The 12,987-nt window shown below is 49.2% G+C and overlaps 1 protein-coding gene and 1 pseudogene across 8 annotated transcripts; one reads left to right on the top strand and one right to left on the bottom strand.

Moving 5' to 3' along the window:
- Nucleotides 1-1,637: 1,637 nt before the first annotated feature.
- Nucleotides 1,638-11,463, bottom strand: Tmem219 (transmembrane protein 219). Of its 8 annotated transcripts, none has more exons than XM_087209015.1 (6): nt 11,361-11,463; nt 10,332-10,529; nt 10,081-10,249; nt 5,684-5,913; nt 4,078-4,242; nt 1,638-1,738 (listed from the first exon to the last, which is right to left on the bottom strand). In XM_087209015.1, the coding sequence occupies exons 2-5, from the start codon at nt 10,494-10,496 to the stop codon at nt 4,108-4,110; spliced, it is 699 nt and encodes a 232-aa protein (XP_087065141.1). In that variant the 5' UTR covers nt 10,497-10,529; nt 11,361-11,463; the 3' UTR covers nt 1,638-1,738; nt 4,078-4,107. The 8 variants fall into 8 exon arrangements, with proteins under 8 accessions (XP_087065141.1, XP_087065145.1, XP_087065140.1 ...); XM_087209019.1 differs by having other exon boundaries at nt 1,638-2,909; nt 10,332-10,532; nt 11,361-11,454; XM_087209014.1 differs by having other exon boundaries at nt 10,332-10,532; nt 11,361-11,453.
- On the top strand, nt 2,756-3,378 carry LOC101709312 (large ribosomal subunit protein eL24 pseudogene; annotated as a pseudogene).
- Nucleotides 11,464-12,987: the final 1,524 nt, after the last annotated feature.

The raw sequence follows: 12,987 nt of genomic DNA, 5'->3' as shown, positions 1-12,987 counted from the left end.
CTCTCGGTCCAGTCCTTCCCCAATTCGAGGGCGACAGTTGCTGAATCCCGGATTTCTGACCGTGGGGCCTAAACCCCGTATATTTGCAAGTGGACAAAATGAATCCGATATTTGAACGCCTGGGGAATGAACCCCGGATTCTGAGCCACGCAGGGGCCTGAACCCCAGGTATTTTAAATGTAATAAAACAGAGACCCAGGGTTAAAGAGGTTGGGATCCGAGTCCCGGATATCTGAAATAGGAGAGCTGCTACCTGGGTATATGAAAAGCGAGGGGACTAGCCTAGAGACTGGGGACCCAGGGGCCTGAGCCCCAGGTCCTCGGCCACCGACAGGGGGCCCACCCCGAGGACGTCCGGCCGCACGGCCCCTCTCACGCGGGGGTCCGAGGGTGACAGGCCCCACTCCCGCCCTGGCCTCCTCCCTTTCCCCTCCTCTCTCCCGAGGGCGGACGAAAGACTGTAGCTAAGGCGATGCTGAGGGGCCCCGCGCCCTCTCCCCCGTCTTCTCCGTCTCAGCCTCTCCGCACCACAGCCCCGCTCTGGTCCCGGTCTCCCTCTCCCTCTTCCTCCCAATTCCAAGATGGAGACCGGGCGGGAGCGCGCAGGCGCAGTGGGGACGCCGGGCCGAAGGGGCTGGGCCCCAAAGAAAACGGCTCCACCCCTCCTTCGTCGCCGCTGCGGCCCGGGAGACCAGCAGCCACTGTGACCCAGTGCGCGCGCGCCCCGCCACGCGGACCTCGAGTGGGAGGAGGCGCGGAGAAGGGATAGGCTGGCAGGGGGAGGAGCCCAGTGGGCTGTTGGACGACTGGCGGCAGAGAGCGCTGCGGCGCACGCGCTCGCCCCGCCTTCGCTCGGTGCCGGAGCCTGTTGCTAGGGGAAGCTTTGATCGGTGCGGGAGGAAGAAAGAAACCGCGATCTGCGCCTGCGTGAAGGGTAGAGGCTGGGAGCGGCAAGGGAAGGCAGTTGCTGGGCACAGAAAAGGCGGGAAAACGGTCCGCTCTGCTATAACCATCCAGCCTACACCTGGGCCCTCAAGTGCGAGGCGTCTTTGCATGTCAATATTGGGAAAACTTAACTGGTTAAATTCCTTCGGGAAACTGGGGCCTTGTAGAGTTGCATGACTTGCTCAAGGTCGCAGTGCACTTACAAAAAGGCATTTCCTTGACTTGACATGCCTCTCCCAAGTAGCTGGAATTATCAATCTTATTTCATGGAAGAAGACAACTCAAAATGGTAGCTCTGTGCCAGGCAAGGTGGCAGCACACCTGTATCCCAGCACTCTGGGAAGACAAGGCCGGAATTGCAGGTTCCAGCCCAGTCTGGACAACTTAGTGACTACTTTCGGTCCCAGGCGGAGAAGGCTCCATAGAGGGTTGTCTCAAAATAAAAAGGGCTTCTTCACACCCCAGTGCGAAGGCTCTGGGTTCAATCTCCAGAACCAAAAAAAAAGAGCTGGGATCAAATCCAGGTATTTTCCAAAGTCAAGTCACATCCATGGAAAGAAAATAGTAACCTAAGCCCTGTGTCAACCTGTACCACAAACTAAAGTCAACCAAAAAAAGTCTCCCAAACTTCTCAAACCTGTCTACACACACTAGAACTCAATCCAATACCCCAAAAACATTTTAGACAATACTGGGCAATAAAAAGCCTTTTATTTTCCCCCACATTCCAGCACTTCACTATTTGTAACATTTCTTCCAACTCAGAACCAAGGCCCAAGAAGTTGGTTCACACCTAAAGGGGGAAAAAAAAGACCTATTAGGGAGGCCCTAGGGAAGCTCTGGGATGACTGCAGAAATCGAGAAAGGGGCAGAGGGAGTGGCAAAGAGATGGCTCAGGTATTCAATCTCACTGGGGTGGCTGTAGGACCCTAGGATCTGCTAGGGTCCAGAAAGCCTCCTTCCCAGTCCCAGGCTGGGAAGGCACCACCGCTTCCTCCCTCAGTAGTAGCTGGGGCAGTGAATGCTAGCCTCAGCAAAACTAGCAAAGCTGAACTTGAGCTTCTAGTTCCTCTGGCCTGAGCAGTTTCTTGTGCCTGCTCCGTTTCCACTTCTCCCACAGTAATTTCCTAGGGCACAGCAGCCAGCTGATGCTTAGACTGGCTGGTTTAAGCTCTTGATGCATGACATATGGCTCTCAAGTTGTATGACACCCACCTGACATGGCAAGAATTTTTGCAGAAATAGGTTTTCCTGGATAAGCTGACATGTGAACTTGTTAGGCAGTATGTCCTCCGCCCCCTGCTACCTTTTTGAAATTAATTTTTTTGTTTTTGCAGTACTGGGGATTGAACCTAGGGCCTCCCACTGAGCTACATCCCCAGCCCTTTTGATTTTTTTAGACAGTATATGTAGCCCAGGCTGGCCTCAAACTTATGGCGATCCTCCTGCCTCGGCTGAGTGCTGGGACTACAGCCATGCGCCACCTCATCTGGCCCATTTATTTTGAGACAGGGTCTTGCTCAGTTGCCCAGGCTGTCCTCAAACTTGCAGCCTCCCTTCCTTAGCCTCCAGAGTAGCTGAGACTATAGGCTTAGCATCAACTTCTTAATGCAATGATGACTAAATGGAAGAGTGCATGTAAAGTGCTTGGGCATGTAATACTGTATGTGCCTAGTAAATGGGCACCATTCATTAGATCTTCTGAGCTGTTCCAGTTGAATTTTACAAAATTTGCATCATACAATTAGGAATCAGAATTCCAGGACACTGTTCTTCTCCGCCATCTTTCCTCTTTGCTGCCAGCTACCCCATGAAGGTCAAGCTGAGCAGTTTTGGTACAAGATCTACCCAGGACACGGGAGGCGCTGATCCAGACCACCAGGAAGGTTTTCGTTTCTTAATGCAAAACGCAAGTCTGCATTCCTTTTCAAGAGGAATCCTCAGCAGATAATTTGGAATGTCCTCTACAGAAGAAAGCACAAAAAGGGACAGTTGGGAGAAAATCAAAAGAAAAGAGCACGGTAAGAAGTCGAATTCCAGAGGGCCATCACTGGTGCATCGCCTGCTGATATAATGGTCAAGAGGAGTCGGAAACCAGAAGTTGGAAAGGCCCAAAGACAGCAGGCTACCAGGGCTGCCAAGGAAGCCAAAAAGGCTAAGCAAGCATCGAAAAAGACCGCCATGGCTGCTGCTGAGGCTCCCACAAGGCAGACCTACACAGAAGGCTGGGAAGCCTGTGAAAGTTTCTGCTCCCCAAGCCGGTGGGAAACGCTAAACTGGCAGATCAGATTTTTAAATAAAGATCTGTAATTCTAAAAAGAAAAAAAAGGAATTTCAGGACAAAAGCAAGACAAACATGATTCACATTCAGGAGCAATCATCAGATTTTAACCCTCTTAACTCACTATTATTGCCAAAAATTATGGATGTGAACTATAGCAATGGGTGAATCTTAAAAACAGAATGTTACTTGAAATAAACTGGTCAGAAGAGAATATAGCTGGGTACAGTGGTGTACGCCTATAATCCTCGCTACTGAGGAGACTAAAGCAGGAGGATCACCATGAGTTCGAGCCCAGCCTGAACTACATAGCAAGACCCTGTCTCAAAAAGAGCCTGTAACAGGGCTGAGGATTTAGCTCAGTGGTTCTGTCACCTGCCTCGAAAATGCCAGGACCCAAGTTCGATCCCTGGTACCAAAAAAAAAAAAAAAAAAAAAAAAAAACCACCTGTATCCAGTTACCTCTGGGGAGAGGAGCTCGTACTTGGGAGGGGACCATGAGCTTCTGGAGTGCTGGTAGTATGTCATTTTTTTCTTTGGGTGATATTTACATTTATGATAATTCTCCAGGTTGCACATTTATATTTTTGGACTTTTATGATAATTCTCCAGGTTGCACATTTATATTTTTGGACTTTTCTATATGAATGTTAACTATTTTGTAATAATAAAGTAAAAATAAGAACAAAAATGTCACATGCTTATGGTGTAAGTTTTTCCCAGTTCCCACAGGGATGGATACGATTTGGCCACCAGGGCTCTCAGAGACTCCTGAGGAGCAGTGTTGGGGGTAGATGCCAAGGGCAGCCCCACCACCCCCAGCTCCGTGGGACTGGGGCACAGAACCTCACCTGAGAACACAGCAGGACACGGCACCTCCCTCAGAGCTGGAGTCGGGGCCAGTGGGACTCCCGGCACCGGTGGAAGCACGAAGCGGAGACACAGCAGAGCAGGCCACAGACGAGCAGGAGAGAGCCCAGGACCTGCAGCCTGGAGCCACACAGCGCCAGCTCCTCCTGGGGGGAGAGGGAGGGGTGATGACTGAGGGCAGGTGATCTCTCCCAGCCCTCAGCCCAAGGGCATCTCAGCAGCAGCTGAAGGGAAACATTACTTTTCTACAAGTTGACATCTGTCTCCCATCTTTTACAAGCTGTTTTCTTGCCCAGCCATAAACCTGAACTCTCAGAATGACTCCCCTGAGGCAGAAACGTTTGTTCGCTGTTACCTATATTTTGGGTTTTTTTTTTTGGTACCGGGATTGAACTCGGGTCCTTACGCTTGCGAGGCAGGTGGCGGCACCCCTGAGCTCACTCCCCGGCCTGCTACCCACATTTCAAAGACTGGGCAAGCTGGGCCAGGGTGTGCTCTGCTCAGTCTTTGCAGATGTGCAGTGCAGGTTCGGTGGCCTCCTGGCTGGCCTCTCCTTACCCAGCATGCGCCAGAGCCCTCTCTCCCTCAGAGCCCTCAGTCACCCCACTTCTCTGTCAAGTTGGACCATCCACAGTGCCTCTCTCAGCCCCTGCCATCTCTCCGGTCTCTTCAAGTCACTCCTAACCCTCACCAGCGAGTGCCCTCAAGGCCGGACACTTCTCGACCAGTCTCCCGCACTCCCGGCCACAGCTAACTCCTTCCGTAGGCCTCAGCCTGCCAGGGCAGAAGGCCTGGGCTGCTGTCCTGTCTCTGCCACTTAAGCACTTGTGCGGCCTCAGGCAATTCCCTCCCTTTCTCTAGAGATGTTTCCTCATCTGTAAAATGGGATAATATCACCTACCTCAAAAGGGTATTTTAAAATCAAATGAGCCGGGGATTTAGCCCAGCGGTTTCACTGCCTGCTGCGCAAGCACAAGGACCTGAGTTCGATCCTCGGTACCAAAAACAAAAAAAACCAAAAAACCAACAAGATCAAATGAGTATGAACCTGAAAGCACTTTGTACATTATAAACCACAGCACACCATTCTTTCTTGAGCGCCACCTTCTCTAGGAAGCACTCTCCACACAAGCTCCAGTTGAGGGTTAATTGCTCCTTTGTGGTGTTTATATGGTCACATCTCTAGGTCAGCAATTAGCCCTTCTGCCCTTTGTTACAGCTTCTGACTTCCTCTGAGGTACAGCTCACATTTTATCTTATCCAAAGCCAATAGCATGCATAATAGCTGTCATTAATCAGACCTCTGTCCTGCACTGGGCGCTGCATTGAGCGCTGCACTGAGCGCGTGTCATTCTCAAGCAGTCCTTGCCTGCTATGACTAAGGCAGCACCAAGCTCTCTGTGTGACAGACGAGAAAACCGAGCCGGGAGAGGTTCAGGTGCTTTCTGCAGGCCACACAGCCTCTGAGGTAGAGAACAGAAAACCCATGTTTTTTCTACTAGGTAAAATCCCCTCCTGGAGCCTGCAGGACACAACAGCATTCAGCACAGCAGTCTGCAGCACCCTAGGGCTGACTGGGGCTCTTACCGAGGTGAGCAGCTGAGTGAGCACCAGGCCTTCGTGGCTCCAGACCCTGATGCACTGCTCACCCATCCCAGGGCTTGGGGTGGCGTTTCCTACTCCCTCTTCTGAGCAGGATATGGGGGGCGGGCTGGAGGGTAGGGCTCCTGGGCCAGCACTGAAATACAGACAGGTTCCTGCAGCCCCTTCTGTGGCCACCCTGGCTGTGATGAGGATGGGCTCTGCTGAAGAAGATCCTGTGGGGGCCAGGAGAGGAGATGGAGCAAACGGAGCAAAAGCGGAGCGGGAAGGGCCGCCCTCCTCAGCCCCCTGCTCACGCCCAAGCACGCTGTGACACTGGGCATTGATTCTACTCAACAGAGCATTCTGTCTACTACACCACTTGCACCATGGAGGAGTGAAAACAGCCCTGCAGCCATAGCAACACAATTTAACTGAAATTTGCTTACAATCAATGTAACAATCATACCAATACTCTCAAGGTTGCGGTGAGAAAGGCAGTACACACTATGTCATTTTGTACAAACCTACTTGACCTTTTGAAAGAAGCAGTTTTTCCAGTAGGTCCCAAAATTCAATAAAAGGTTTTTATACCCTATTTGAAACTGTGGGGAAAGGATGTAAATGGCCTTGGGGTAATTCCCATGTGGGAAAAAATATACAGTTACACTTTTATCTCACAATATAAAGTGAAATTTTTAAATGGGTGTGGTGGCACAGGATTGTAATCCCAGCACCTGGGAGGCTGAGGCAGGAGGATTGCCTCAATTTCAAGGACAGTCTGGGCTACATAGTGAGTTCAAAGCCAGCCTGACTACATAGCAAGACCCTATGTCAAAAAGCAAAACAAAAGATCCAGACTAACAAAGAATTATACAAAGTTAAAAATCAATTTAAGGCCTGGGGATGTAGCTCAGTGGTTCCGCCAGCTGCCTCAAAAGCACAAGGTTCCAAGTTCAATCCCTGGTACCAAAAAAAGGACACAAAAACAATTTAAGCAAGTATTAAAAGAAAATACAGAAGTATATTTTACAATTTTAAAGTGAGGAGGCCCTCTTAAAATATCCACAAAACCTGGAAGCTTCCTAAAGCCCTTCCTAAAGGGCAAGAGCAATAAGTCTAACCTCATAAAAGTTAGATTTCATACAATGAATGATAAATTTAAAAAACAACAGGCCTGGGCCAGGGATGTAGCTCAGTGGCACCACACCTGCCTCACAAGCGAAAGGTCCTGAGTTCAATCCCCAGTATCAAAAAAATAAATAAAAATAAATTTTAAAAAAAGTTTATCATAGGGCCAGGGATTTGGCTTAGTGGGTCTGCCGCTTGCCTTGCAAGTGCAAACACCCGAGTTCGATCTCTGGTACCAAAAAAAAAAAGTTTACTATAGGGGCTGGGGATTTAGCTCAGTGGTTTCACCACATGCTGTGCAAGCGCAAGGACCCGAATTCAATCCCCAGTACCTTAAAAAAAAAAAAAAAAAAAAAGTTTACTATGTAGACTAAAGACCTACAAATCAAGAAGAAAAAGATAATTTAAAAGAAAACCAAAAAAAGAAAGAAAGAAAATTGAGCAGAGGACACAAATAGGTGATTTGCAGTGAACTCTTCAGGAAAGGCTCTGCCCCACTGGCAATCAGAAGAAAGTAAATAATCAGGTAATTCCTTTGCTCATTAAGTTGTAAACATTTTAAATAGTCCAACAATTGTTAAAGTGGGCACTTTGTTTTAGATGACAATTTGGCTGTCTGCGACAATTTTAAATAGGTATAGAGAGGGACTGAGAATATCCACCAAACTGGAATTTTTACACTTTTCATTATTTTTGTATGGTCTGAATCTATAACAAAATCTAAAAAAATTTCAGGTTTTTAAAAATTAATTTTATTGGCATATTTCAGACATACATAATGATCACATTCATCACAGGGAATTTGTACCTCACAGTATAGTTTTTTAAAAAGGTCCATACTGCCTCTTGTTGCCTCTCCTACCTTGTGTGCGCTATGTTGTTTCTCCTCTGCAAGGCCTCTTTGCCATCCCTGCCTTGGAGCCGGCTCGTTATGAACTGAAACCTCTATGAACTGTAAGCCAAATAAACCCCTTCCCCTCTCAAAAAAAAAAAAAAAAAAAAGGTCCATACTGGGGCCAGGGATTTAGCTCAGTGGTTCGGGTGCTTGCCTTGCAAATGCAAGGTCCCGAGTTCGATCCCTGGTACCCCAAAGAAAAAAAAAATCCCTTGCATGTACCGGTCAGGCAGAATCCCTGCCAGTTCCCAAACACCCTGTCTGGTAGCTGTCTACCTGCTGTACTCTTGCTGTGCCCTGTGGCTGGAATGTACACCGGCACTCAAGCCTCAGCTTAGGCACTGTACCTGCTTCACAGGCCTGTGGGTTCCCCAACTGCACTGGTGCTCTGCTTCACACATTGAAAGGTATTTACTTTTTTTTTTGGTACCGGGGATCGGACTCGGGTCCTTGTACTTGGCACAGGAAAGGTATTAACTTTTACTTGAATATGTATCCTGGCTAGACTGAGGGCAGTGTGAGGAATGGCTCAGGTATTACTGATCTGTGCATTCCACAGGTCTGGTACACTGGAAGTGCACAGTAACTGTTGCACAGATAATGTAATCACAAATGCTTCTTTTCCTTAAAGCAAAAACTTTGGTGATATTAACTTTGTTTCTAACCACTATGAAGAGAGTAGGGCTTCTGTTATATACATGCACCGACTCCTCTTGGTGAATGTAATCGTAAGGTACTGCAAACATGTACTAATAAAAAAAAAAATAGTGCTTCTTTGCAAAAGCAGAATCAACAAGCTGATCCTAAAACTCATGGAAATTCAAGGAATCTGGAATATTCAACACACTCTTGGAAAAAAAGAACCAAGTTAGAGGACTCACATTTCCAGATTTCAAAACTCACTACAAAGGCACAGTAATCGAGAGTGTGGGATGAGCATAAGGACAGACAGAGCTCCATGGGACAGAAATAAACCACACTTCTACAGTCAAGCGATTTTCAAAGGGCGTTAAGACCATTCAATGGGGAAAAATAGTCTTTTCAAAGAAAGATGCTGAGAAAGTGTATGGCTACAAGTAAAAGAGTGAAACTGGACCCCATCCTCGCACCATACACAAAAATTAACAAAATGGATCTTAAATGTAAAACTAAAATTCTAAGAGAAAGTACAGAGTAAATCTTGGTAACCTTGGGTTATGAAAAGTCCCCTTAGATATGACACTAAAAGCACAAGCAATATTAGACAAAAATAGATAAACTAGATTCATCAGTATTCAAAACTTTTATGCCTGAAAGAATACCATCAACAAAGTGAAAGGACAACTCACAAAAGGGGAGAAAAGATTTTCAAAGTATAAATCAGGTAAGAGATTTGCATCTAGAAAATATAAAGGTCTCTCACAACTCAATGATTAAAACACAGTACTAGGTATGACGGTGTACACACGTAATCCCCACTACACAGTGGGACACTCTGGGAGGCTGAGGCAGGAAAACTGAAAGTCTAAGCCCAGCCTGGGCCACTTAGTTATTTAGCAAGACCTTATCTCAATAAACATAATTCGATCCCTGATACCAAAAAATAAATAAATAAAATAAATAAAAAGGGCTGGGGAAGTAGTTCAACGTGAAGACCCTGGATTCAACCTCCAGTACTGCAAAATAAACAAAATACTAAAAAGTGGAAGCAACCCAAATGTCAAATAATGAACAAGTAAATAAAAATGTGGAATATTCATACAACAAATGTTATTCGGCAATAAAAAAAATGAAATGCTGATATACGCATGAACCTTTGAAAACAAGCCAGGCACAATAAATAGCACATGCCTATTGACCCAGTTCCTCGGGAGGCTGAAACAAGAGGATGCCAAGTTCAAGGCCAGTCTGGGCAGCTTAGCAAGACCTTGAATCCAAATAGAAAGGGCTGGGCAAGTAGTTCAGTGACAGAGCATTTCCCGAGCATAGGTTCAATCCCCAACACCATTAAAAAACGAACAAAAAAGGTACCATTTAATTAAACAGAACATATTTCTCTGATAATCCTGAGGAAAAAGAAGGCACCTCTGAGAGGAGATGGCTTGTAGGGATGAGAAAGAAGCCACAGTCAAACCCAGCCCATCTCATCAAACTGCCAAGGAGATGAGCAAAGACCCTCGGAGCTGGGCGGGACAGGGAAGGAGAGAACACAGAGAACCCCTGCTGTGGGCACCTTCGCTGAAAACACCTAGCTCTTACTGTAGCACAAGTGAGGCCCACACAGGGATGTGCCCAAGCTGCTGACCAGGGGGTGAGGTCTGAGGCAGAGCTCAGCCCAGGGGTTCTGATGTGGACTCCCAGACTTTTCAGGTCTCACCTTGCAACCCCATTTGATTACCTGGGATCTTGGCTTGGAATGTTTTAGTCTTGTTCCTGTCTGGACCATTTTCAAGTTTCAAGGTGGTCAGCAAGCCCACGACGTGAGACCCCTGCGACTTCCCCATGACTGCCCCATTCACAGGGCAGAAGTTCAGCTGGCCAGCAGACCTGAAGAAGGAGACCCAGTCCTATGTGCAAGAGGGTGCAAGGTGAGAGGTGATGAGCGTCAGAGGCAGGTCGCTCGGGAAGGCCGAGTGGGACCGCACTTACCTGGGGGATGTCGGGACTTCGAAGGGCAGGCCTGTGGGTGATGAGGAAGCCGCCAAGGCCCAGGCCCGAGAGGCCGAGGAGCACCAGGATCAGAGTGGCACAGAGCAGGGGTGGGTGGTGGGCCAGGCGGAGATGCAGGTTGTGCCCCGCCTGGCAGCTGCCCATGGGGAGCGGTGGGGCCTGGCCTCCCTAGACAGCCTGCTGGAAGACAGTAAGGGAGACCTGGATGAGAGCCTGCTGGTCAGAAGGCTGTCGCCCATGTCACGCCAAGAGGCCCGCACGGCCTGTTAGTGGCCGAGCCCAGAGGAGATGGCGAGGTTCTCGGTTTCCAAAGTTCATCTCCCTGCACCGCTCGGTAACCCAGGGGGAAGCAGAGCATTCTGTGTTAGAACAAGGAACCCGAAAGGAATAATTCTCAGCCTACAAAGAGGAAGCAGCGCTGCAGCCCAGACAAAGGAAGTGTCAGTAGGACTCCACTTTGGAACTAAAACGAGGTCTGAGCACCTTGTTACTCAGCCTTGTGAGACCCAGTCAGTTAACTGCTGTGGCTCAGGCATCTGTGACTCGGGAGTTCTAAGAACTACTCGGGAGGACTCGGCCACGCAGGAACACAACAGATGTCATTTCCTTTCTCTTGCTGACACTGAGTCCCGAAACCAGGAGAGAAAACCCCTGTGGGGAACTGGAGCTCAGGGGCCTAACGCGGGAGTGGTCTAGGAGCGGTCTGAAGGCCTCGCGCTTCCGAGGGGCGCGCTCGTCCCACGCAGGCGTCGACGGCCAGGGCAGAGAGCACCTGGAAGGCGAGGGCTGGAAGCGGGGCAGGGCGGGGAGCAGGGTTGCGGGGCGCAGGGGTCCCGCACGCTCAGCGCTTGCCCGGCCTCTGAGAGGAAGACGCGGGGGCCGGAAGGCGAGCGGGGGTCACGGTGGGCGGTGCCCTGGGTCCTCGCCCCTCCCGAAATGCCCTCCGGAAGGACCGCGACGCGGCAACCCTTCCCGATCAGAAGGCGCCTAGCCGGCCGAAGCTCTCACCCGCTCGGAGCCGGCGGGGACCCCCCCCCGCCACGTCACGCACGCGGCCGTGAAGGGCGGGGTCCTGCCCCCGCGCGCCTGCGCATGCGCACAGAGCCTGAGGGCGCGCCGCCCAGGGCGTACCCAGGAAATAACCAGGAAGGCGGCCGGGGCTGGCCTAGGAGGCTTGGCGGGACTCTCAAACCTCTCTCCCTGGATCGACCGCGGGGCGGGGCGCAGGCCTTTCCCCGTGCCTCGCCCCCAGCCAGGCCCAGGCTCCGGGGAAGGACTCGGTCGCAAGTGGGCGCCCGCTTTAGGACTCCGCTCTTCTCTGCCCCCCCCCCCCCGCCAGAATGTTTACTGTCTGCTTCATGCATGGCCCCTGGCTCTCAGCAGTTCCTTAGTACATAGCCTGGGGCTGCAAGGATGCTCTGCAGAGACCCTGATTTCACCTCTGCCCACCTGTTAGAGATGGGAAGATCTTATCTGAAATACCAGGACGTACGGGCCCGGGGCTCTGGTTTCAAATCCTGACCGTCTGTGCCCTGCAGAGTCATAGCCGTACTCTCCTGCCAAGTAGGACTAGCTCTCTGGGGAGCTCAGGAGGAAACGCGGGAAACACGAGCCCAGCGCCCACTGAGCACCGGCGACCCTGAACGCACACTGTTCCAAACGGAATCTGAGCATTCAACTCCACTGTAGCTTCCGTGAGGCAGAGAACGTCATTTTGGTACCGCCACCTGCAAAAGTTTGTGGCACAAACCTTGCCCCCCCTACTCACATGACTTTTGCCAAGGATGGCATGACTACTTAATGGCAAAAAGGACTTTTTTTTTTCCTTTTTCTGTGCACCATTATAACAGCGCAAAAAGGCAACCCACAGAATGGGAGGGAATATTTGAAAATCAAGTATCTGACGAAGTAAATATAGTGAATATACAATGAACTCAACAACAAAACATAAGCTATCTAATTCAAAAGTAGGCAAAGTACTTGAATGGACATTTCTCCCAAAAAGATATTCAGCGACCAACAAGCACATGAAAAGATGACCAACAGTACTTGTCACTGGGGAAATACAAATCAAAATGAAAATGAGAGTCCATCTCATACTTATTAGGATGGCTATGATAAGAACAGAAATAAGTGTTGGTGAATGAATAAATTGGAAGACTTACAGGCTTTTGGGGGTAATGTAAAATAATGCAGTTGCTATAGGAAACAGTACAGTTCCTAAAAACAGTTAAATATAGAAATACATATGATCCATTAATTTCACTTTTGAGTATATACCCAAGAGAATTAAAAGGGTGTCAAAGAGAGATTTCCATATCTATATCCATAGCAGCATAATTCACAAGTGGCAAAGGGAGTCAGGTATAGTGGTGCACACCTGTAATCTAGCATTCGGGAAGCTGAGGCAGGAGAATGGCTGCAAGTTCAATCCCAGCCTGAATGATCTAGTGAGACCCTGTCTCAAAAAACAACAAAAACCAAACAAAAAACACGTGGCAAAGGTAAAAGCCACCCAAGTGTCCACTGACAGATCCATTTTTTGGTTGTTTTATTGGGGGGGGGTACTGGGAATCCAACTTAGGACCCAAATTCAGGACCTTACACTTTTGAGGCAGGCAGTGGAACCACTGAG

The sequence above is a fragment of the Heterocephalus glaber genome, unplaced genomic scaffold (genome assembly GCF_053883595.1).
Source record: "Heterocephalus glaber isolate CG9 unplaced genomic scaffold, H.glaber_assembly_v1.0 deba00000943, whole genome shotgun sequence".
NCBI classification, from domain to species: Eukaryota; Metazoa; Chordata; class Mammalia; order Rodentia; family Bathyergidae; genus Heterocephalus; species Heterocephalus glaber.
This window is presented reverse-complemented; position numbering and strand designations above follow the sequence as displayed.

What these genes read in the sequence shown, in the direction of transcription:
- Tmem219 (XM_087209015.1), bottom strand. Translation starts at nt 10,496, where the DNA reads ATGGGCAGCTGCCAGGCGGGGCACAACCTGCATCTCCGCCTGGCCCAC. An exon ending in ATTCCAAGCCAAGATCCCAG is followed by an intron (nt 5,914 to 10,080) that starts GTAATCAAATGG and finishes TGGCCCCCACAG; the next exon opens with GATCTTCTTCAGCAGAGCCC. An exon ending in TCACTCAGCTGCTCACCTCG is followed by an intron (nt 4,243 to 5,683) that starts GTAAGAGCCCCA and finishes CTCTCCCCCCAG; the next exon opens with GAGGAGCTGGCGCTGTGTGG.